Raw genomic sequence first — 22,199 nt, 5'->3', positions numbered from 1 at the left:
TGAAACTAGAAGTGGAAAATATGAAGATATGGGGAAAAACCACAGCTGGAAATCATACCCTTCACAATGGACATACCTGCGGCGATGTAGGAGCCTCCTCCGGCTTTATAGAGAAGATGGCTGGCGAAGGGGGCTGCACAGATGATCAAAAAGCTCGCAGTCACCACAGAAACTACCCCAAGAAGCATCAGGACCGCCCAGAAGCCACGGTAAACTGCAGACCCCAGGAGAAAAGGACAAGAGAAAGGCACACTTAGATTGTGAACGCAGCAGACTGTCACACAGTAAGTTTCTCTCTTCAGTTTTCTAATTTCAGCCCCAGCACTGCTGGACGGAATCCCAGGCTGTGGTCCTGAGTTCTCTTTAAAAGGAAGCCTCACCAGACGACTTTGGACTCAATGATGCCGAACTTCTATCAACAAGCGCTTGGTATTTACACCACATATGTGCTTAATATACTCTGGGAGCTCATTTTTCTAACCAGATTATCCATGGTTAGAAGTGGGAACACCTAACGTTCTATAAAGACGCCTCTTGAGCAAGTTCCCAGATAGGTCACACATAGGTGTTCACACCAAAAGGACAAGGACATAAAAAGGCATTCACATTCACAAATGCTGCCTCTTAATCCCTGCCAAGACAGTGCTTATACCACAGTGATCCTTTAGAAGCTGGTAATGGTCCCCCCAATCTCCTAACAAAAAAGTACACTTCTATTTAGATTGTGACTCTACTGGAAAATAATCTTAAGGTAATAAAAACGACAAGCAAAGCGGAAAAAAAAAAAAGGGTTTGTACAGACTGAGATTTAAGATCAGATATATTTAAGGCGTACTACTTTCTATTAATATTTGTTCCTAGAAAGATTTAAAATGAGAAGTTATAGCGGTCTCTTAGTCAAGGGCAAGTCTGAATTAATGGATGCAGCTGGTGATAAATAAATTGTGGATTTGGTGACATACAGTGATCAAATAAAGAATTCTAATGTTCATTTTTGAGTGGGATAATTACCAATCTCTTAAACAAATTCATCATTTCCCAAAGGCTAGAACACAAAAATAAATTCCTACGTGTGTAAATGAGGGAAAGCTCACTGAAACACATTCAGGAAATTACAATTTTTAATGAAAATACAGAAACTTTATAAGAAAGCAAAAAATGATTCTTCTCAACAAGCCACCTGGCAAAGGAAAAAATATATCAATCAACTGGAATCTTTAAGAGAAAAGAGAATAGGAGGATGGAAAATCCGAGGAGAGCAACCACTGCAGTTAAATGAGAAAAGAAGGCTTACATTTCCGTGTGAATAACTCGGGTTTTTTTTGTTTTGTTTTGTTTGCTTTTTTACAACTTTATTGGAGTATAATTGCTTCACAATGGTATATTAGTTTCTGCTTTACAACAAAGTGACTCAGTTATACATATACATCTGTTCCCATATCCCTTCCCTCTTGCGTCTCCCTCCCTCCCACCCTCCCTATCCCACCCCTCCAGGCGGTCACAAAGCACCTAGCTGATCTCCTTGTGCTATGCGGCTGCTTCCCACTAGCTATCTACCTTATGTTTGGTAGTGTATATATGTCCATGCCAAAAGACAACCCTCAGAATGGGAGAAAATATTTGCAAATGAAGCAACTGACAAAGGATTAATCTCCAAAATTTATAAGCAGCTCATGCAGCTCAATAGCAAAAAAACAAACAACCCAATCCAAAAATGGGCAGAAGACCTAAATAGACATTTCTCCAAAGAAGATATACAGATTGCCAGCAAACACATGAAAGAATGCTCAACATCATTAATCATTAGAGAAATGCAAATCAAAACTACAATGAGATATCATCTCACACCGGTCAGAATGGCCATCATCAAAAAATCTAGAAACAATAAATGCTGGAGAGGGTGTGGAGAAAAGGGAACAGTCTTGCACTGCTGGTGGGAATGTGAATTGGTACAGCCACTATGGAGAACAGTATGGAGGTTCCTTAAAAAACTACAAATAGAACTACCATATGACCCAGCAATCCCACTACTGGGCATATACCCTGAGAATAACTCGGTTTTGAAGACAGAAACAAAAGGCAGGCTTCCACCTCACAGGTCAATGCCATCCATCTGGCAGTGGCTGCCAGGCTTGCTGTTGAGGAAGTATTCTGCGGCTGTATTCAGGCTCCTCAAGGCACAGAGCAGTAAAGTACTGATGAGCTCTCAGTGTGGGAAGTGAGAGTGAAAGGCTTTGAGCCAAATGCCTGCCATCCCTGTCCTACCAGAGTTTACTAGATAACTGGTGAGCCTCACATTTTACACTTTGATTCACTTCATTTAGTGCACTTTCACACGGTCCTTCTGTGGCAAGTGCTAGGGGTATAAACATTCGTAAGAGGTAGGTGGTCCGGGGAAAAGGAGCCCTTCTATCACCTCTCCAATCACCCTCTGATCACCCTCCAATCACAGCTAAGACTAGACAAAATGGCAAACTACAGGAGTTTGGAAAGTAAACAACAGCAAGTGGATTAAGGAGGGAAGTAAAACCTTAATGAAAGATCAACTCAGCTACAAGGGGTTTTCTGGGTTTTTTCTATTTTTTCATCCAGGATTTGGCCTCAAGGCAAGCCAAATTGGGAACTGTGTAAAAAGGTTCAAAGCGCACAATATCCCTAGTGAAGGCTGTCATGCTGGCTAGAGAAGCAGGAGAGGGCCTCTGCAAGCCAGAGTGTGGGGAGACCTCATGTTTTTATTCTCCTCACCCTGCTTCACAGCCAGCTTCAAACATAGATCTGCACTGCCACCCCCATGGGGGAGTGGACATTTAACATCCCAAAGATGATCCAACTCTCAGGATAGAAGAATCAGAAAAAGAAACCCAACTGCGCAAAGAGTGGGGGAATCACCTTTTCTCTTGCTGGTCTGCACTGGTGCCGTTGCAGGGAACTCTGCCACAGCACAGGAGACCAAAACTCTGAAGGAACCCCATCTTTCTACCCAGAGAAACTGGGAGAAAGGGGCCGTGGAAGCCAGAGGGTGTGGCTGAAAATCCCACAGATGAGACAGGGCTGGACAAGAGAATCTCCAGTTCTGTGTTTGAAACTGTACAAGGATTGAGCTCACTCCCCACGTTGCACACGTGCAGAAAACACCCAGAGATGTATAGCAAAGGCTCTGAGAACTGAATTACAGTATAAAAACCACCCAAGTACCAGAGCAAGCCTGGAGCGGTGATGCCCCAGGCAGACCCAAATAGCATAGGGAACCGAACTGACAATGCAACTACTATCACAGAGGAAAAAGACAGAACCATGCCAGTCAGCTGCCTATTCAAACAACAGATCAGTATTCTCCAGAGGATTTTAACAATACGCGGAGACGGACAACAAAATATTCAAAATGTCCAGCATACAATCCAAAATTTCTTGATATACCAACAACCATGAAAAGCCGACCAATTCTCAAAGGACCAAGCGATCAGTAGATGCCAACACAAACACGATTCAGACATGTGAGTGATCAGACAGACTCTGAAGTAGCTTTTAGAACCAGCTTCTATGAACTAAGGTGAACACTCCTGAAATGAATAGAAAGATAGAAATTCTCAAGATAGAAGTAGTATCTATAAAAAAGAGAACTAGGCTGAACTTTTAGAGTTGAAAAATACAATATGTGAAATAAAAACTCCCTTAGATGGCCTCACTAGCAGGACAGGGAGGAGAGAGGAAAGAGCAACAAACTTGAAGAGAGAACAGTAAGAATTATCCAGTCTGAACCACAGAAGGAAAAGAGACTGAAAACAAAAATGACTCGAATCTCAGGTACTCGTGGGACAATATCAGAAGATCTCACATTTATGTCACTGGAGTCCCTAAAGCAGAGGGAGAAGATATTGGTGCAGAGAGAACACTTATAGAAATAATGCCTTCAAACTTCTTAAACTGGGTGAAAGACAAATTTACAGATACAAGAAACTCAGCAACCTCCAAAGAGGGCACACTCAGAGAAATCAGCCTAGACACGTAATAAGAAAATTACTGAAAACCACAGGCAAAGTCTTGAAAGTAGCTGGGGGTATGGGGTGGAGATGACCCATTAGATGGACAGGAACAGTAATTCCACAGATGGCAAGTCTCTCACCAGAAGTGACTGAGGCCACTGCCCAAGTCAGAGTGGACATTGTGCGCTGTGGACACGTTGTCACAATCACCGCAAAGTAGAGGAAAAGGGTTGCTGGCAAAGATGCTGACTTGGGTGGTCCCCTTTCATGATCACAGGGTGTGCCTTCGATCAGAGGGGCTGCTCAAGGCCTGAGGGTATGCTGGGGACAGAGCAGCCCCGTGTGAGTAGAGGGCAGAGGAGGTCTGACAGCTTCCACTTTCAGGTTGGGGACCCTGAGTAAGTACACAACAGCAAAAGTCACGGCAAAGAAACAAACAGAGAAAGAAACGACTGAGGCCAGAAGACAGTTAAACAGTATCTTAAAAGTGCCCCAGAAAAAGACCTGTCAACCTAAAATTCTGCCTCCAGTGAAAATATCTTTGAGGGATGAAGGGAAAAGAAAGCCATTTCTCAAGGAGGAAAATATAGACTTTGTCATCAGAAGACCTGCTCTACAAAGAAATGCTAAAGAAATTTCTTTAGGCTGAAGGGAAATGACACCAGGGTTTCCTTGAAATTTCAGAAGTGAAGGAAGAGAAACAGAAAAGGTAGATATCTGTGTAAATATAGTAGATTATATTTCTCATCTTAATTTCTCATCTTAATTTAAAATATATTTGACTGTTGAAAGTAATATGTATGTGTGTGTGTGTGTGTATATATATATATATAAATATAAATATATATATATGGCATAATACAGTAAAGAAATGTAGGTTTCAGAATCAGAGTGACCTGAGTATGCACTCTTACCTGCAATGTAACCTTGGACCACTTACTTAAACTTATGAACCTGTAAAATAGGAAATGCTTTCTGAACCTTCACTTCTGTAAAATAAGAATGCTTGTGTCCATCCTTTAGAGTTCTTGAAAGAATTACTAATAATGCATTTGAAGTGTGTGGCATATCACAAGAGACCAATGAATGGCACTTATTTTGTGGTTGATTTTATTGCATGTTAAAATTGCATTAACATGACACAGTAGAGGGTATTAGGTTCAGTAATAGGAAAGTGGATTACTTCCCCCAGAGAGCCTTGCACACTGTTTTTTATGTATCATTGACATTAGGAAATCCCTTTAGATTACAGCATACAGTACAGGTTGTGTCTGCCAATACACACAGTTCCACAGAGCTTTCACGCTATCTTCCATGGGAAGTTTCCCTGTCCACTAAGAAGGCACTGGCCACGTTTCATACCACATGACTCTACTCTTAATTACCCCAAATACAAACAAACGGGGTCAGATACCTGACACAAAGACCAAAACATGGTGGCCTCTGACCCATGCAGAGATGAGTTGAGCTAATCAGTGTGACCCCTTGAGAACGGGAACACTGCAAAAGGGAGAGGATTCACAGCAGAGCTGAAGCTAAAAGGAAGCACTGGTAGCTGATCCAGAAGAGCTGTGGTGAGTCACGGCCATACCCAAGCAAGAGGGCAGGAATTATGACGCAGGCCATAGAGAGGGCAGAAAAAGCAGAGGAGCCTCTCCACAGAGAGAAGCAGGGGGACTGCCAGAAAGAGAAGACACCAGGTGAGGGTGAGAGGGAAAGAGAGCCAGACGGCAATGGGGGATAAGTGCCCCCCAGAACGGCTGTTGCTGAGACCTGCTACTTCCTGCTCTTGGTCTGCCCTAGCAGAGCAGCCTGACTTTTGATTCTGAGTCCCCGGTGAAAGGCAGGAGCAACAGATCTGTACTTAAAGGAGGGGGCACCTGGCTGCCTGGAGAGTTGTGACCATACAGATATAGCTTCCAAGTGAAATTCCTTACTGCAGTCACCACAGGCTTTATTTTCTGCCTATGCTTCAGCATTCCAAAGTGCGCAACTTTAAGCCTATTTCAAAATTTCTTGGAATTTCCTGTTTCTTAGCTAATTATATTACCTAGTTTGCATATGTGGCACACTTTGATTCCAGAATTGAAATGTTCAGTTGTAACGAAGAATCAGCTCCTGGAATTGGGTAGTTCTTTCACTGTCTGAAGTAAAACTGAGGCAATCAGAGAATTTTCAAAATAAAATGAATGTTTTGAGATATTACTAACTGGGTGACTCTGAGAGACCACAGTTTTCTAACATAAAGCACAGTATCCTTCAAATAAGTTTATAGGAAGGATTGAGAACATATATGAAAAGTAGCTGCATGCAGTAAGGAATCAGATGTATTTGCTATTACTATTATTTTTACATGCCTTGTAATAAAATACTCTTGTCAACAATGTGCTTGACACTTAAAAGATATCTATTTATCTCATGGATCTAGGATGGGGACAAGCTTTCAGTTCTAGTATATAGACACTTTAAAAATGTTAAAGGACGTTCTTGTTTGGTTTAAAGGATGTTCTTGTTTGGTCAGTGGTTTATACTGTTTAAGACTCCTAGATCTTGAATGTATCTCTGAGAATACTTAATCTGTTTCCTTGTTCTTAATATGAGCCCATAAAAACTGCAAAGCTTTGTCTTTGAAAGCTTTGGACTGTACCAAGTGAAAACATCTCTAAAAATCCAATTCGACCATTTAATAAAATTTAAAGCTCAACTTAAACAATATTGAATTTCTATTAATTCCTTAGAACATGAAGCAAGATTTACAGTGTAAATAGATTTACATGTAATCTATATCATCACAATTTGGATTAATTAAAGAAAGCTTCATCTGAATCTGTGAAAGGTCAAAATTAACTACTGTTTTCAAAGAAATGAAGTTCTGTCAATTCTAAATAAATTGGTGAACTGACCTAACAAAGTGATCCTTGGTCGGGTGTCATAATGAGGAAGATGATGAATAATTAGTCTAACAACAGACGTTATAGAAATGGTTCTCCTGAAGTACTCAGTTTTTTTCCTAAATCAATTAAACTTTTACCTTTACAGTATTATCCTGTTGTTTTTATTAGAGAAAAGAGACAACAAATCATTAGAGACTGTCTAGTTTGTTAACTAAGAGTGTGTATGAATGCAAAACTATGTTCATGATGTCTCAGTTCATTCATACAAAATTGCATAACATAAAGAGTCTTTACTGCAAATTCAAATTTCAGAATCAAACAAATACTAAAGGATCTCATGTCCCAGAAAGTACCCAAAAGGCCTAATTCCAAGTGACACACCTAGGAAGTGTAGGGAGACATCTATTAAGCATCCTTCAGGTAGGAAACATACAAATCACCCCAAACGACAGGACAGTGAAGGCCATGAAATAAAGTGGACTTTTAATTATACACATCAATATGTGTGCACATGTGTGCATGTGCGCATGTATATGTAACTGTGCGTGTGTGTGTGTATGCTTGTGCAGATTACCACAGACAGGAAGCCAATGGCAGAAGTGGAACCTGTTCCAAATTCCATGTAAAGGGTTAAAAAAATAAAACCCTACAGTATTTCTTTTCCACTAAAAATGTAATAAAAATGTACAGAAACCTCATTAGTTTAGATGATGGGCAAGGCAAAAGCAGCCTGAAGTTTTAACTGTGGATTTATTTTAGAATAAGTCCCATTCCAAGTCATTCACATCCATCCAATAATCCAAACTGATGTCTCACAAGGGACCTCTGAGCAGGGCCCTGCCAAGCTTGCCTGGTAAACGGGCACGCTGCTGACAACCAGAAGCCACTTAATTTGGCAAACATATTTTGACGGCTCTCCAGGTGCCAGGCACCAAAAGCCGCTTGAGCAAGACAGAACCCTTGCCCTCACAAGTTCAGTCCAGTGAGGGAAAAGCAAACCAGTTAACACTGTGTGCTAAGTGCCCTAGCCGAGGGGTGCACAGAATATCACGAAGCCAGATGACTCCTGCACAGAGAGGCCACTGTTTCAGGGCTGGATGGTAGTAAGAGAAGGCCTACAGTACGGGGTGTAGTTGAACTGGGTCTTTACGTTTGCCTAGGATTTCAGTAGGCAGAAGGCAGGAGGAAGGTGACGGGGGAAAGGAAAGCAGCTTCCCTAAGCTGCCACCCAGGTGGATGAGGGGAACGACAATGTAAAGCACACGCCACTCGAGAGCTGGCGCTTTCTCATACTGGTCCTAGGAAGCCCCTGAAGTCAGCGACCAGAGCTGGTGGTCACATTTGTATGAGAGTGTCATTCCTGTAACTGGATAGAGAATGAACTGGCAGGAAAAAGACAGAACAGGGAAAACAAGTTATGTAGTTATCACAGCCCCCGGGTGGGGACTAATGCCCGGCAGTTGTGGGAGAGGTGAAATGAGCTTCAGTGATTCTGTTGTTACAGGTAGTAAGAAACCAGCAAGATAAAAGGCTGTCTTCATGGATTTCATTTATATATCAAAACAGTTTGTTCTGTTGAGATACTAAGAAATCCCGTCTTGATTTTGTAATATTTCAACTTACACGACAAACCCTCTTTCATACAGAGCATAGGGGGAAAGTCAATCCAAATGATCACAATTCCAAATTTGTAGTGTTTTGATAAATTATTTTGTTGGGTATATAAAAATGTAAATATTGTATTTGCAGTTTAAAGATAAACTTAAGTGTTATTCATTTTTCAAAACTTGCTATCTTGCCTCAGACACCTCACAAAGCTAGTTCAGAAAGCTAATCCTGTATTTCGACACATCCTCAAGCACACACAGCGTGAAGTGCTATAAAACGGTCTAAATGAAGCCAAAACAAAACACATCACCCCCTCCACCATCCTCGGCAGCAAATGAGAGCCCCCAGCATATGTCGCCGTAGCTTTAGGCAAGACGCTTCTGCTACACAGGCCAGCAAGCCTGTCCTGCATCTCCATGTACTACTTGTCTTGGCGATGTCGGGCGGGTCTAAAAATATAGCAATGCCCGCACCAAAGCAGAAGGACAGGCTGTACAGAGCGCCCGCGTCGGAGCTCCACAGGCCGGGACGTGCCAAGCCAAGCCACGTGCTCTGCTCGGGCCACTGATTTTTCAGGACAAAAAGAACACTGAGAGACCCGACAGAGTTTATGGACTTCCCTCTTGTAAACTTGTCAGTGAAGGAAGAGCTGAGAGGGAGAAAGCGCCTCAGGAAGCAGGGGCAGGGCCCTCACCACCCACACTGGCCGTGACCTTGGGAAAGGCCCAGAAATCATTCTCAAGTTTCTCTTCCTGAGAGTCTCGGGGTGGGAGCGGCCGGAAGGGAGGCTTGCCGGGGAGCTGGGCAGAGAGGCGCTGCAGGAATGCAGGTAGGAGCGGTGCCGGCACCCTCAAGGTCGCAGTAGCCAGGGGACCCAGGCTCTCTCGGAAGTGAGGTGAAGGGGACCAGAACAGGCCACCCTCACATATGTCAGTTTGGAATAAGGATTATTTTGAGCTGGGAGCAAATGAGAATCAATGAATGCAGAAGGAAACCTCCTAGGAGTTTTCCTTATCTAACTGGGAGAAGAAACTTCTGAGAAATGAGGACTTCCAGGGGAGTTTTATGGCCACGAAAAAGACAGCAAGTCAACACAAACATGGGTCTTTAAACAAAGCTACAAATACAAGCCATATGTTCCATTGCTTTCTCTCCTACGTTTTTCCTGGGCACTTTCCCACAGTTTACCCCCCGAGCCCAAACCTCTCTTCCCTTTGTCTTGTCGCATCTCCACGTTCATCGTTCTTTGCTAAAAGGTATGTAAGTTCCCAGGCCTATCTGCTTCTTTGGGTCTTCACGTTTCTATGAAGGCCTCCGTATGCACACATAATCATAAACCTCTCCTATGTCAATGTCCATTTTTATCATCTAATTTGCAGGGCCCAGTTACTGAACCTAAGCGGGTAGAGGGAAAAGTGTGTTCCTTCCCTATGGCGGTACTGTGCACAAAGCCACTCAGATCCTCACACGGGGGACCAGGTGAGCATCCAGAGTCAGCTCCAGCTCCAAGGTCTTCCTCTGACCCCTGCTGCCTGAGGGGGCCTGGATTGATGGCTCCCCTCCCCGCTCAGCTTTCAGAGCCACCCTGGAGGGTTTTAACATCACACCCAAGCTAGGATTCCAAACCACACCAACTGAATGAGAATCTCTGAGGGTGGGCACAAGCAACCATATTTTTAAAAGCCCCCTAGAAGAATGGGATGTACAGCCAGGATGAGAACCACTGGACTGCTGAGTCTCTCTGGAGCTACTAATTTTATTGAGAAGGTGCTACTCAGCCTTTGCAGGTATTCTCTCCTCTGTCATCACAAAAATCCCTATTTTGTGTTTTACAGATGAGGCTCAGAGAGGTTAAGTCAAGTCCCCCAAATGAAACAGCCAGTTAATGACAAGGTCAAGATTTGAACTCAGGGCTATCTGAGCTCAGTCTCAGACACCATTAGCCTCAATGTTTGTGGTGTTTACTTCCAATAGATTGTCACTGATCCATCTAAGGCTTCTAGGCTCAAATCCTCCCACTCTGGCTCCTCGTACCTTATCCTCCAGAAATGCTGAAATTATACTGAAGTTTCCAGTGGGGAAATGCTGTTATCACACCTGTAGGCTTTCATAATACTGCCTCTGTCAGCTAGAATACACAGCTTTCCAACTTGTCGTTTGAGATCCAATCAGGCATCCTCCCCGACCCGCCCCCAAAGGACATAGTGGAGCTATGTCCTCATCTCCACCAAAAGGCAGCAGAGTGCAGAATCAGACTCAAGAGCTGGAATATCTCTTACCAGTTGCGTGACCTTGGGTAAGTTACTTAGCTCTCCATGCCTCACTCTCCTTCCCTAAGATGTGACATAAAGATACCCATCCTATAGTGCCCTTAAGAGGACTGAAAGAGTTAATGTGAGTCAGCCCTGAGCAGTGCCCTGCCTCTGCACTCCGTCAGGGTCTTGACACACGCCCGTCACCAGACAGCACTCTGCGTTGTGCTTCTGTCTTTACATTGCCACCTCCACTTCTTGCCTGTGCATTCCTGCAGGGCCAAGGCTCCGTCTTGCCCATCTTTCTAACCCCAGGGGAATCTTTGTGGCTGGCATGTAATAGATGCTCAATAAAATATGAGTAAGTGAACAATCAATAACTTATCACCCAGTCCCCACTGAAATCTCAATGTATACAGTTAAGGTTAGTGAGATATTTAATGGCCATGGGACAGAATGAAGCTAAACTCATTCAAAACGGAAATGAATTGATGGTCTTGGCCTATAATCACAATGGCTAGGGATCACTTAAATCCCTACTAGGGAGAAACAGGCACTTGGAAGAGAAGAGTTGAGGAATCAAGTGATGAGGTGTTAACAGGTGGATACTAAGTAAGAGTACGGAGGACTATGTAACCATCCTTTCCAGGCTGCTGAATACCCAATACATAGAAATGAGTCAAGAACATTGGGAACTTCTGTAAATGTTCCTGCCCAACCCTAAAAATGCCAGAAGAGAGGCAAATTTCCTCATTAACTGATTCCCTCTTAAAAAATCAGATCTATTCCTGAAAAGACTTGCTGTCTTTTATACTGAGCCATGAAAGGAACATTTTTAGGATCCCTTTATTGATATACTTTTTTTAAACATTGACTATGAACCTGTTTACCCAAAGCTTTTGGCAGACAATTGAAAATAATTATAGCAAAGCCTTGCTTACTTGATTGTAAGTATTCTGTTGTAAATTTTCTAGGACTCCTGAGCCTTCATTTTCATATCTTTCAGATGATTTGCCTACACAAATCTCTTACACCTTAGAAATCACACTTCTCTGAGGAATTTTATGGTCTTTCCTTGCAACTATACATCCAGGAATCTTTCTCTAAGGGATGTGGCTCAAAAGTAGTTTCTATATTTCTTTATCAGAAAAGTTAGTTTGAAAATTGCATAGCACTAAAATGATTTGATATTTCCCCTCTAATTTGATCATAAAACACCAACAAAAGAAGTGATTAACAACTGAATTGAATTCCACTCTTTCATTTACCCATGCTCAAACATTGATTGAAAAATCTATCTTGTATCAGGTGCTGTGCTAGATAAGTACATACTGGTGATACGCCAGGAAAAAAAGTCCAGTATGTGCTATCAAGCAGTCTAATGGGAGAGAAACACACAATCAGATGACTGTCAGCTATGCCAAGGGCAAGGGGAGGACTCTATGGTATATCACACGGGAGTAGAGGAAGGGTAGTTGACCCAGTCTTGGCAGACTTGCAGAAGGCTTCTTGGAGGAGCTGATTCTCTTTTTTTAAATTTTTATTGGAGTATAGTTGATTTATAATGTTGTGTTAGTTTCAGGTGTACAGCAAAGTGAATCAGTTAGACATACCCATATACCCACTCTTTTTTAGAGTCTTTTCCCATATAGGCCATTGCAGAGTACTGAGTAGAGTTCCCTGTGCCATACAGTAGGTCCTTATTAGTTATCTATTTTATATATAGGAGGGTGTATGTGTCAATCCCAGTCTTTGGAGGAGGTGATTCTTAAACAGGAGAGCAGTAATGCAGGAAATGAAGGCAGAGAGCAGAAAGTATGAACAAGGAAGAAAGCAGGTGTGAGCAAGTAGCCTAGTGTGAAGGCACAGAGAAGGAAAGCTTTGGGGCGGGGGAAGTGGTGAGAGAGAGAAGGTACGAGGCAGATCATGACGGTCCTTGTAGAATATGGTCGTCTACCAGGGGAGCATTTTGGCCCACGTTACATGAAACTTTCCTTACAAACAATATGAAAAATCACTGAACAACTTGAATTAAAATAGGTGTTTTGTCCACATGGAGCTTCAATCTATTAATAATCAAACCATTGGCAAAAGGTTTGCAGTCTGGTTTTGTGAGGCATGGGGAGGTGTTTTCAGTGCGAAAGAGGGGAAAAAAAGGCAGTAAAACACCTACTCCCTTTTCTTTATTACAGGCATTTATATTTTCTTGATTTTTTTTTCCTTAGGGGTAAAATACTTAGAGATAAAGGTACCAAAAAATCTAGCAGTACTTCATGGAAACTAGCCTCTCTTGTGAGTAAAATGAAATGGGCAAGAGACCTTATCAAGGAATTGTAATAGCAAAAGAAAGGAAGTTAAAAAGTTTCTAGCAACAAAATAAAGGTACAGAGCTGGGAGTAACCACTGGCTGCTGGGGTGAGAGGGTTGTGTAGGCAATAAGCAGTGGCTTGTCCCAGCCAGCAAATGCCTTGGAAAAATACTTAGCCAACTTAGAATCTGGACCTGCATAGTTTGGGATGTGAACCACACATGCAAGGAGTACTAGCACAGCCGGTGTGAAATGACCCTCCCCTGGGGACAGACAAGATAGCTGAGACATAGCTGGCATCCCTGGCAGGGCAAGCACGCCTCATTTACTCCAGAACAAACATTCACACTTTGCTTATTCACAAACAGAGTCACATTTTCTCCAATGAGCAGGAAACATGATCTTTGTTGTTCAAAGTCAGGACCTAAACCCCTCTTGGGCATCTCTCACTGACTTGGCCTCTTCTCCAGGGCTCAATCTGAAGGAATGGGGTAGAAATGCCTATCAGCAGCCTTCAGTCTTCACTGACTTGTCCGCTATTTGCTGTGTGTTCTTCAGAAGTGGGTCACTTGTCCAGCCTCCCTGGTTTTCTGCTTGTTCTTGATAAAAAGGTAGACTATCAGTCTCAGAAGTCACTTCCAACTCTTCTGGTTAGAGTCCCAACAAGTGAATAGTCAATATTTCCCTCTGATAGTGAACTGCATAGACTGAACTTCCAAGTCTCCACTCGAAAACACCAGCCTTCTGAAACTGCACGTTTAAGCAGAAAATCATTGAAAAGATCAAACGTAGCATTCCCATAGCTACTCTACACACAGTCTAGTGGGAGATTTGGTTGTATGTATTTATTTGCAGTGATAAGATACATATTGGGAAGACTTCCCTCTCTAGCTACTCAACATAGCAAGCTGTTGGAGCAAATGCCCTTCATATTGTGTAACAACAGCTGTGGCTCTGGAAACAAGTTAACGCTTCGCTTTCCATGCAACGCGTCCCTTCCCTTAATGATACTAAATCAACACTCTGTGGATGTGAATAATTGCCACGGCCACTTGCAGACTTGAAGCAATGAATCTGAGTCCTAGAAAAAGTGCTTTATAAAAATCAATCATATTTTTAAAAAACTATATTTAAAAATCACTTTTATTTTATTTCTATACCCCCCAAATTTGCTTGTAAAGAGTAATAAATAGTAAAAGAAAGACTCATATCGAGTCACCATACGAAAACTAAGAAGTAATATAATAGAACTCACCAATTCCCCACTAATTAACAATAGATTTTGTTTTAAACTATATATTGCTTGTTAGAAAAATGAAACATAATCTCCTTTACAATGTTATCAAGAAGCTGATTATGGAAACGGAGGCAACTCACTGCAGAGCATGAACTTTGAGTAGAGAAACCCAAATGCTCTAAGTTTCCTTGGCCTTGAAATGGCAGCAATGAACTCTACCTCACAGCACTGTCATCAAGATCCAAGGAGGCAATCTTTGTAAAATAAAAAGTAGGTGGGCTAGCCCAGTGACTGCACACAATAGGAGCTTATCATAAGAAATAAAATAAGTCATTTTCTTGTGATAGTAATGATTTTTATAAAATAAATAACACTTTTTCTTTTTTTATATACTTGTCAGTAGATTAGTGGGTTTCAACACGCAGAAACAAGAAATAAGGATATAAATGAACAACTCTGAAGAAATTATGACGGTGCCTTTGTGCAATTAATGGCTCCAATTATTCATAAACTCACTGGATCTAATTCCTCATGCCAGCACTGAAATTTATCAAGCAGTACTTATGTTTACCATTCATATATTACCATTTAAAAGTAAAAGAGAGAAAAAAGAGATTACACAAAATGTGATCTGTCAAAGGGGAAACAGTGGTAGTGAGCCCAAGAAGAAAGAAATCCAGGTTGCAAAACACTAGGTCAAATTGCTGTGGACAGCTTGCTAAATTCAAGGGTCAAATCTCAGTCCACGCCCTACTCTACTTCTCAGCAGCATTTGGCCAAGCTTACCACTCCCTTCTCTGAGAAAAGCTTTCTCTTTCTGGTTTCCAGAACACCATACTCTCCTGGTTTGCTTCCTGCTTCCCTAGCTGCCCATCCTCAGTCTCCTTTGTGGGTCTCTCCTCTTCTTCCTGACCTCTGAACAACAGAGCAGCCTAGGGCTCTGTGCTTGGACCGACCTCCTTTCTCTCTACACTCATTCTCCAAATGCTCTTATCTTGCCCCATGGCTTAAATAGACCTCCATGCAATGACTGCCAAATGCAGTTTCTGCTCAAAAAACAACCTTTAACTCTAGACTCTGCGATCCAAAAGCCTACATAACATCTCTACTAGGTGTCCTCAACTTAACATGTCTGAAAACTCCAAAGCTTCCTCTTAACAATCAACTCTATGTCAGCTTCCCCCGTCTCTAAAAATAACAACTTCATCCCTCCAGTTGCTAAGGACAAAAAGTGTCATCATTAACTCTGCTCTTTCCCTACACCTCACAATGAACCATCAGCAAATCTGGTCGGCTATTCCTTCAGAATGTAACTAGATAAACGGAACTTCTGCTTCCAGGAAGATGAAGCAAACATACTTTTCCCTATTGTTTCTTTTAATCACAACTAAAATCCCTGCCGATTATCTATGAAACAAACAGAAGAAGATTCAGAAAGAAGGGAGAGAAGAAGACCAGCTAGGAAACTTGGAACCCAAGGAATGATGTGGTGGTGAGTTCCCTGGGTTTTGTTTTTGCTCACTCATCCTATACCTACAGCTAGGGGAACCAATAACTAGGAAATGGCAATGGACACAGACAGCAGCAGGCCCAACCCCCCTGCTAGGGAAATGCCAGAGAAGGAAGGGAGGTGGGACTTTTATCACCACAGGTGGTAATGGTCAGCTCCCATCCTGTGGTGTCAGTGGGGATGGAAAAGCAAGCAACCCAGAAATGCCAACAATCACAGTCAAAAAAATTCCCAACAAAAGCTGTTTGTCCAAAGAACCAGGTAAGGGGCTACCTATCAAAGCAGGGAACTTTTAGAAAATAACCACCTGACACCAAACGCTGCAGAATAAAACGTTGGCCCCAACCCCACTGTGATCAGCAAAGACCAAGAGGGGAACCTAGTCTTTGACTCTTGATAGACTGTGGTAAGGTGTCCTCTCCCAACTCCACACGCACACATGGATGTATCAGAGAAAGCTGAATATGGAGTCAGGACTTAGATCTCTGCAGGGTAATGAGGCCACCATTCACAGTGGCAGTGGAGACCATGTGGGGAACCTGGACGTTCACCCCTACAAGGTGGAAATTAGACATCCTTTCCCCCTGGGGTGGTATCAGAGGAGGCTTAGTGGAGATTCAGGACTTTCATCACCATCCAGTAGTAATTAGGCTAACTTTACATACCTACCATGTCAATGGCAACCATGGTTAAAGTTGTAATGATTCAATCCTGCCCCTCCTGGTCAGGACAGTATCAGTGGAAACATAGTGGGAAGCCAGAACTTTCACTACTGCCCAGTAGTACCAAGAAGAGTTCTCCTTATGTCAACACAGACTAAATGGGGAGCCTGGAATTCCATCCTACCTGATTTTATTGAGGCAATGCCCACCCCTTCTCCTACAGGAGCAGTATCAAAAAAAGCCAACCAAAACAGAAGATCTAGAGTCTCATAATACATCCTAATTCCTGGTTTTAATTTTAAAAGATGATGAGTCATCCAAGAACCAGAAAAATCTCAACTTCATTGAAAAAGATCACTCAATAGATGCCAATACAGAATAGAGATGTTAGAATTATCTAAGAATGATTTTGAGTGAATCATGATAAAAACATCTCAAAGAGTAAATACGTACATGCTTGACCCAAATTGAAGAGAAAACAAAAGTTACTAGCAAATAAATAAAAGATATAAAGAAGAACCAAAAGGAAAATTTAGAAATGAAAAATATAGTAACCCAAAATAAAAACTCAGTGGATGATCTAAACAGTATAGAGAGAGGAGATATACTCCAAAACACTTTAGATAAATCAAATGGAATGGCCTGGAATGGAATTTTTAAAAATTCAAGTAACCCATAGAAAGACAGGATAAAGAAAACAGAAATGAAAAACAGAACAAATAGAAAACAAAAATTAAAATGGCAGGGTTAAGGCCCAACATATCAATAATAACATTAAGTATAAATGGTACAATACACTAATTAAAAGTCCACTTTGCCTTAATGTACATGTACCTAACAACAGAGTATCAAACTACATGAGGCAAAAACTGATAGAACTGAAAGGAGAAAAGGATGAATCCACTATTACAGTGGGAGACTTCAACACCTCTCTATCAGAATGGACAGATCCATCAGGCAGAAAATCAGTGAGGACGTAGCTAGACTCAACAACACCATCAACTGGATATACAGTTGCGACCCTGGACGACACGGGTTTGAACTGCATGGGTCCACTAACATGTGGAATTTTCTCAAAAAATGTATGGTTGTCCCTTTGTAGCCACCGGGTCCACATCCATGGATTCGACTAACCTCAGATCATGTATTAAGTTTGCAATCCACAGTTGGTTGAATCCACAGATGTGTATCCTGCAGGTGCAGAGTAAAAATGTGGGACTTGAGCATCTACAGATTTTGGTATACCTGGTGGATCCTGGAAACAATCTCCAGCAGATACCCAGGGACAACTGTAATAAATATCTATAGAGTACCTCACCCAACAAAAGCAGAATACACATTTTTTTTAAACTCACATGAAATATTCACTAAGATAGATAACATTCTGGGCCATAAAACATAAATTAACAAACTTAAAAGAATAGAATCAAACAAGGTCTGCTCTCAGACCACAATAGAATTAAATTAGAAATAAATAACAGAAAGATAACAGAAAAATCCCCAAATACGCAGTGATTATAAAACAAACTTCTAAATAACACATCAATCAAAGAAGAAATCTCAAAAGAAATTTAAAAAATAGTTTCAACTGAATGAAAATGAAAACACAATTTATCAAAATGTGTGGGATGCAGGGAAAGCAGTGCTTAGAGGGAAATTTATAGCACTTAATTCCTATATTAGAAGAGAAGAAAGATCTAAAATCAATAATCTAAGTTTCTACCTTAAGAAACTAGAAAAAGCAGAGCAAATTAAATCCAAAATAAGCAGAAGCAAAGAAATAATATGAATTAGAGCAGAAATCAAGAATTTGTAGAAAATCAGTAGAGAAAATCAACAAAGCCAGAAGATAGTTCTTTGAAAAGATCAATAAAATCAATGTCTCTAGCCAGGCTCTCTAAGGAAAAAATAGAAAGGACACAAACTGCTAACATAAGAAACAAAAGAGATGACATCACTACAGGCCCTGTAGACATTAAAGAGGTAATAAAGGAATACTACGAACAGCTCTATGCCCCAAAATCTGACAATGTAGTTGAAATGGACTAATCCCTTGAAAGACACAATCTGCCAAAACTCAAACAAGAAGAAACAGACAATCTGAATAAACATATATACATTACAGAAATTGAATCAGTAATTAATAGACTTCCTAAACAGAAAGCAGTAGGCCCAGATGGGTTTACTGTTAATTTCTATCAAACATTTAAGGAAGAAATTATACCAATTCTCTACAATATCCCAGAGGAAAAGAAGCAGAGGTCATATTTCCTAACTCATCCTATGAGGTCAGTGTTATCCTAACATCAAAACCAGACATTACAAGGAAAGAAAACTACAATCAATATCACTCATGAACATAGATGCAGAAATCATCAACAAAATATTAGCTAATTGAATCCAACAATGTATAAAAAGAATTATACACCATGATCAAGTAGAATTTATCCCAGGTATGCATGGCTGCTTCAACATACAAAAATCAGTTTATGTAAACCATCATATCAACAGGCTAAAAAAGAAAAATCATATGATCATATATCAGTAGATGTAGAACAAACATTTGACAAAATCCAACACTGATTCAGGATAAAAACTCTCAGTAAACTAGGAATAAATGGGAAATTCCTCAAGTTGGTAATGCATATTTACAAAAACCCTACAGCTAATATCATTCTTAATGGTGAGAAACTTGAAGCTTTCCCACTAACATCAGAAATAAGACAAGGATGTCGCCTCTCACCACTCCTTTTCAACCACACTGGGTATCTTAATTATGCAATTATATAAGAAAAAGAAATAAAAGTTATATATATTGAGAAGGAAGAAATAAAGCTGTCTTTGTCTGTAGATGACATGATCATCTAGGAAGAATATCTGAAAGAATCCATTAAAGACTCCTGGAACTAATGAGTTAATGTAACAAGGTTGCAGGACACAAGGGTAATATAGAAAAGGCAATCGATTTCCTCTATACCAGCAATAAACAAGTGGAACTTGAAATTAAAAACAAATGCCATTTACATGAGAGCCCCCTAACAGAAATATTTAGGTATAAATCTAACAAAATATGTACAAGATTTATATGAGGAAAACTACAAATCCGATAAACAAAATCAAAGAATTAAATAAATGGAGAGATGTTCCATGTCTAGAGTAGTAAGACTTAATATTGTCAAGCTGTCAGTTCTTCTTAACTTGATCTATACATTCAATGCAATTCCAATAAAAATTCCAGCAAGTTATTTTGTAGATATAAACAAACTGATTCTAAAGTTTATACGGAGAAGCAAATGACCCAGAATAGCTAATACAATATTGAAGAAAATCAAAGTTGGAGGACTGTTACTACCTGGCTTAAAGACTTACCATAAAGCTAGAGTAATCAAGATAGTGTGGTACTGGCAAAAGAGCAGACATATATAGATCAATGGCACAGAATAGAGAGCCCAGAAATAGACCCACAAAAATATAATCAACTGATATTTGACAAAGGAGCAAAGACAATAAAATGGAGCAAAGAAAATTCTGCTGAAACAAGTGTACATCTGCGTGCAAAAAAAATGAAACCAGATACAGACCTTACATTCTTCACAAAAATTAACTAAAAATGGATCATAGCCTTAAAAGTAAAATGTAAAACTATAAAATCCTTAAAAAATAATATAGGGAAAACCTTGGGTATGATGATGACGTTTTAGATACAACCCCAGAGGAACAAGACATGAAAGAAATAATTGATAAGCTGGACTTCATTAAAATTAAAAACTTCTGCTCTGCAAGAGCCAACGTCAAGAGAATGAAAAGACAAGCTACAGCCTGGAAGAAAATATCTGCAAAAGACACATCTGATAAAGCACTGATCCAAAGTATACAAGGAACTATTAAAACTCAACAATAAGAAAACAAACAACTCAATTTTTAAAAAATGGTCCAAAGACCTTACTTAACAGACACTTCACATAATAGAGCTCATATCTCCCCCGCCTCTGCTACCCCAGGCCCCTTAGTGTCCAGCCTCTTTCCATGTTTTATGTTTCTCTGGGCACTTGTCATTTTCCAATGTACTATATAATTGGCTTATTTTATGTTGCTTTGTCTGCCTCCCCTCACTAGAATGGCAGCTCCATAAGGGCAGGGATTTTCAACTATTTTGTTCACTGCTGTTCCCCAGAACCTAGAACAGGGAAAAGCACACAGTATTTATTGAGTAAATTTTAATCAATATTATCACATAAACAGTAGAAAATCTTGGCCAGTACAGATGGTAATATTAAGTATCATGTACTAGGATGATGGGAGCATGATAATAATAGCATTATTTATAAAGTCCCTACTCTTTGCCAGGAACTGCGCCAAATGCTTGATGTGGGCATACACCACACACACACACACACACACACACACACACACACACACACACACACTCAGGGAGCAGGAAGCATTTCACTAGGGAGAAGCTAGGATGAATTGGTGTGCCTTGAGGATGACTTATTTTTGGTGTTCTAAATTGGTGTAGCATCCTAAGAATAACTGACATTTATTGAATACCAACTAGATGGCAACCATTATGCTAAGCATTTGTAGTATTCCCTTTTCATTTTAACAACTGCGTGAGGTTGATACTATGCTTATCTTCCTTTTGCAGTAAATCTGAGGGGAGATTAGAGACAGGAAGTCATGTTTGGAGATCGTGTACGCAGACCCGCTGACTGAGAGGCCAGCTTGTAAAGGCCATAGAACCATTACCAAGAGCCAGTCCCTGTGCTAAGTGCTCTGAACAGCATCTATCCAGTCCCCAAAAGAGGGGTCAGGAAACTGGACAGCTTAGCTGGGTGGCAGAGCCCTATTCAACCCAGGGTTGTCACCTCAAAACAAACGTCACCTTCTAAGGCCTCCCCGTCACCCTATTTAATACTGAGGTTGCCTCCACACTCACTCCTTCTCCTTTTATCCCTCTCCAAGCATGTGACTGGTTTATCTTCTGCTGCCCACTACAGTGAAAGCCCCAGGAGGGTAAGAATTCAGGGCTGACTCTGGAGCACCCAGAACAGTGCCCAATGTACAACAGACACTCTATTTTTTTCATCCAATCTAGTTAATAGTGTCTTCTAAAAAAAGGTCTGAAGCTTGAGGCAGAAGCAACACTGTTTAAAGATAATCGAGGCCAAGATGGTCTCCTTGTTCCTTTTTGGTTTAAACATTCAATATAAAAGAAGGCAGGAGGAAACTAACCATTATTTATGTGCTTTGGGGTCCAGAACTGGAGTTGGGCACAGCATGTGGATAATATAATTCTGAAGAGGAGCGTGGGCCCTGGGTTAGAAGTGTTGGGGATAAATGTCTAGAACATCCCAGTGGTTCCCATCAGAGGTGATTCTGTGCCCATCCAGATACCCCAGGATATTTGGAGACATGTTTGATGGTCACACTGAGGGGTGCCACCGGCATCTAGTGGGTGGAGGCCAAGGATCCTGCTAAACACCCTACAACACACAGGACCGTCCCTCCCACAACAATCATCTGGCCCCAAAGGTCAACATGCCGAGGCTGAGAAACCCTGGTCTCAGCACCAGGAGGTGCCCTATCATTAGAGGGGATTTCTACTTCTGAGTGTGGCTGACAGCTCCACAGATGTTACCAGAAGCTTCTGTCTAGGCTGCAGCCTGTCCTCTGTGAAGGGAAGAGGACCCACATTGTTGTAAATAACCAGTCTTGTTTATAGAAAGCAACTGTCCCCATTAT

At 41.1% G+C, this 22,199-nt stretch overlaps 1 protein-coding gene across 2 annotated transcripts in view; it reads right to left on the bottom strand.

Moving 5' to 3' along the window:
• TMEM182 (transmembrane protein 182) overlaps nucleotides 1–22,199 on the bottom strand; it is a gene marked incomplete at both ends in the record, with an annotated part of 48,930 nt that overhangs the window by 17,039 nt on the left and 9,692 nt on the right. Inside the window, one exon of one of the 2 annotated variants that reach the window (XM_079720426.1) lies at nucleotides 77–214. The exons of the other annotated variant lie outside the window; for it this stretch is intronic. Within the exon in view, the coding sequence (XP_079576552.1) occupies nucleotides 77–214 (138 nt within the window). The remainder of the gene's footprint in view (nucleotides 1–76; nucleotides 215–22,199) is intronic. 2 annotated transcript variants of the gene reach the window in all.

Source organism: Hyperoodon ampullatus (assembly GCF_949752795.1).
Source record: "Hyperoodon ampullatus genome assembly, chromosome: 15".
NCBI lineage: Eukaryota > Metazoa > Chordata > Mammalia > Artiodactyla > Ziphiidae > Hyperoodon > Hyperoodon ampullatus.
This window is presented reverse-complemented; position numbering and strand designations above follow the sequence as displayed.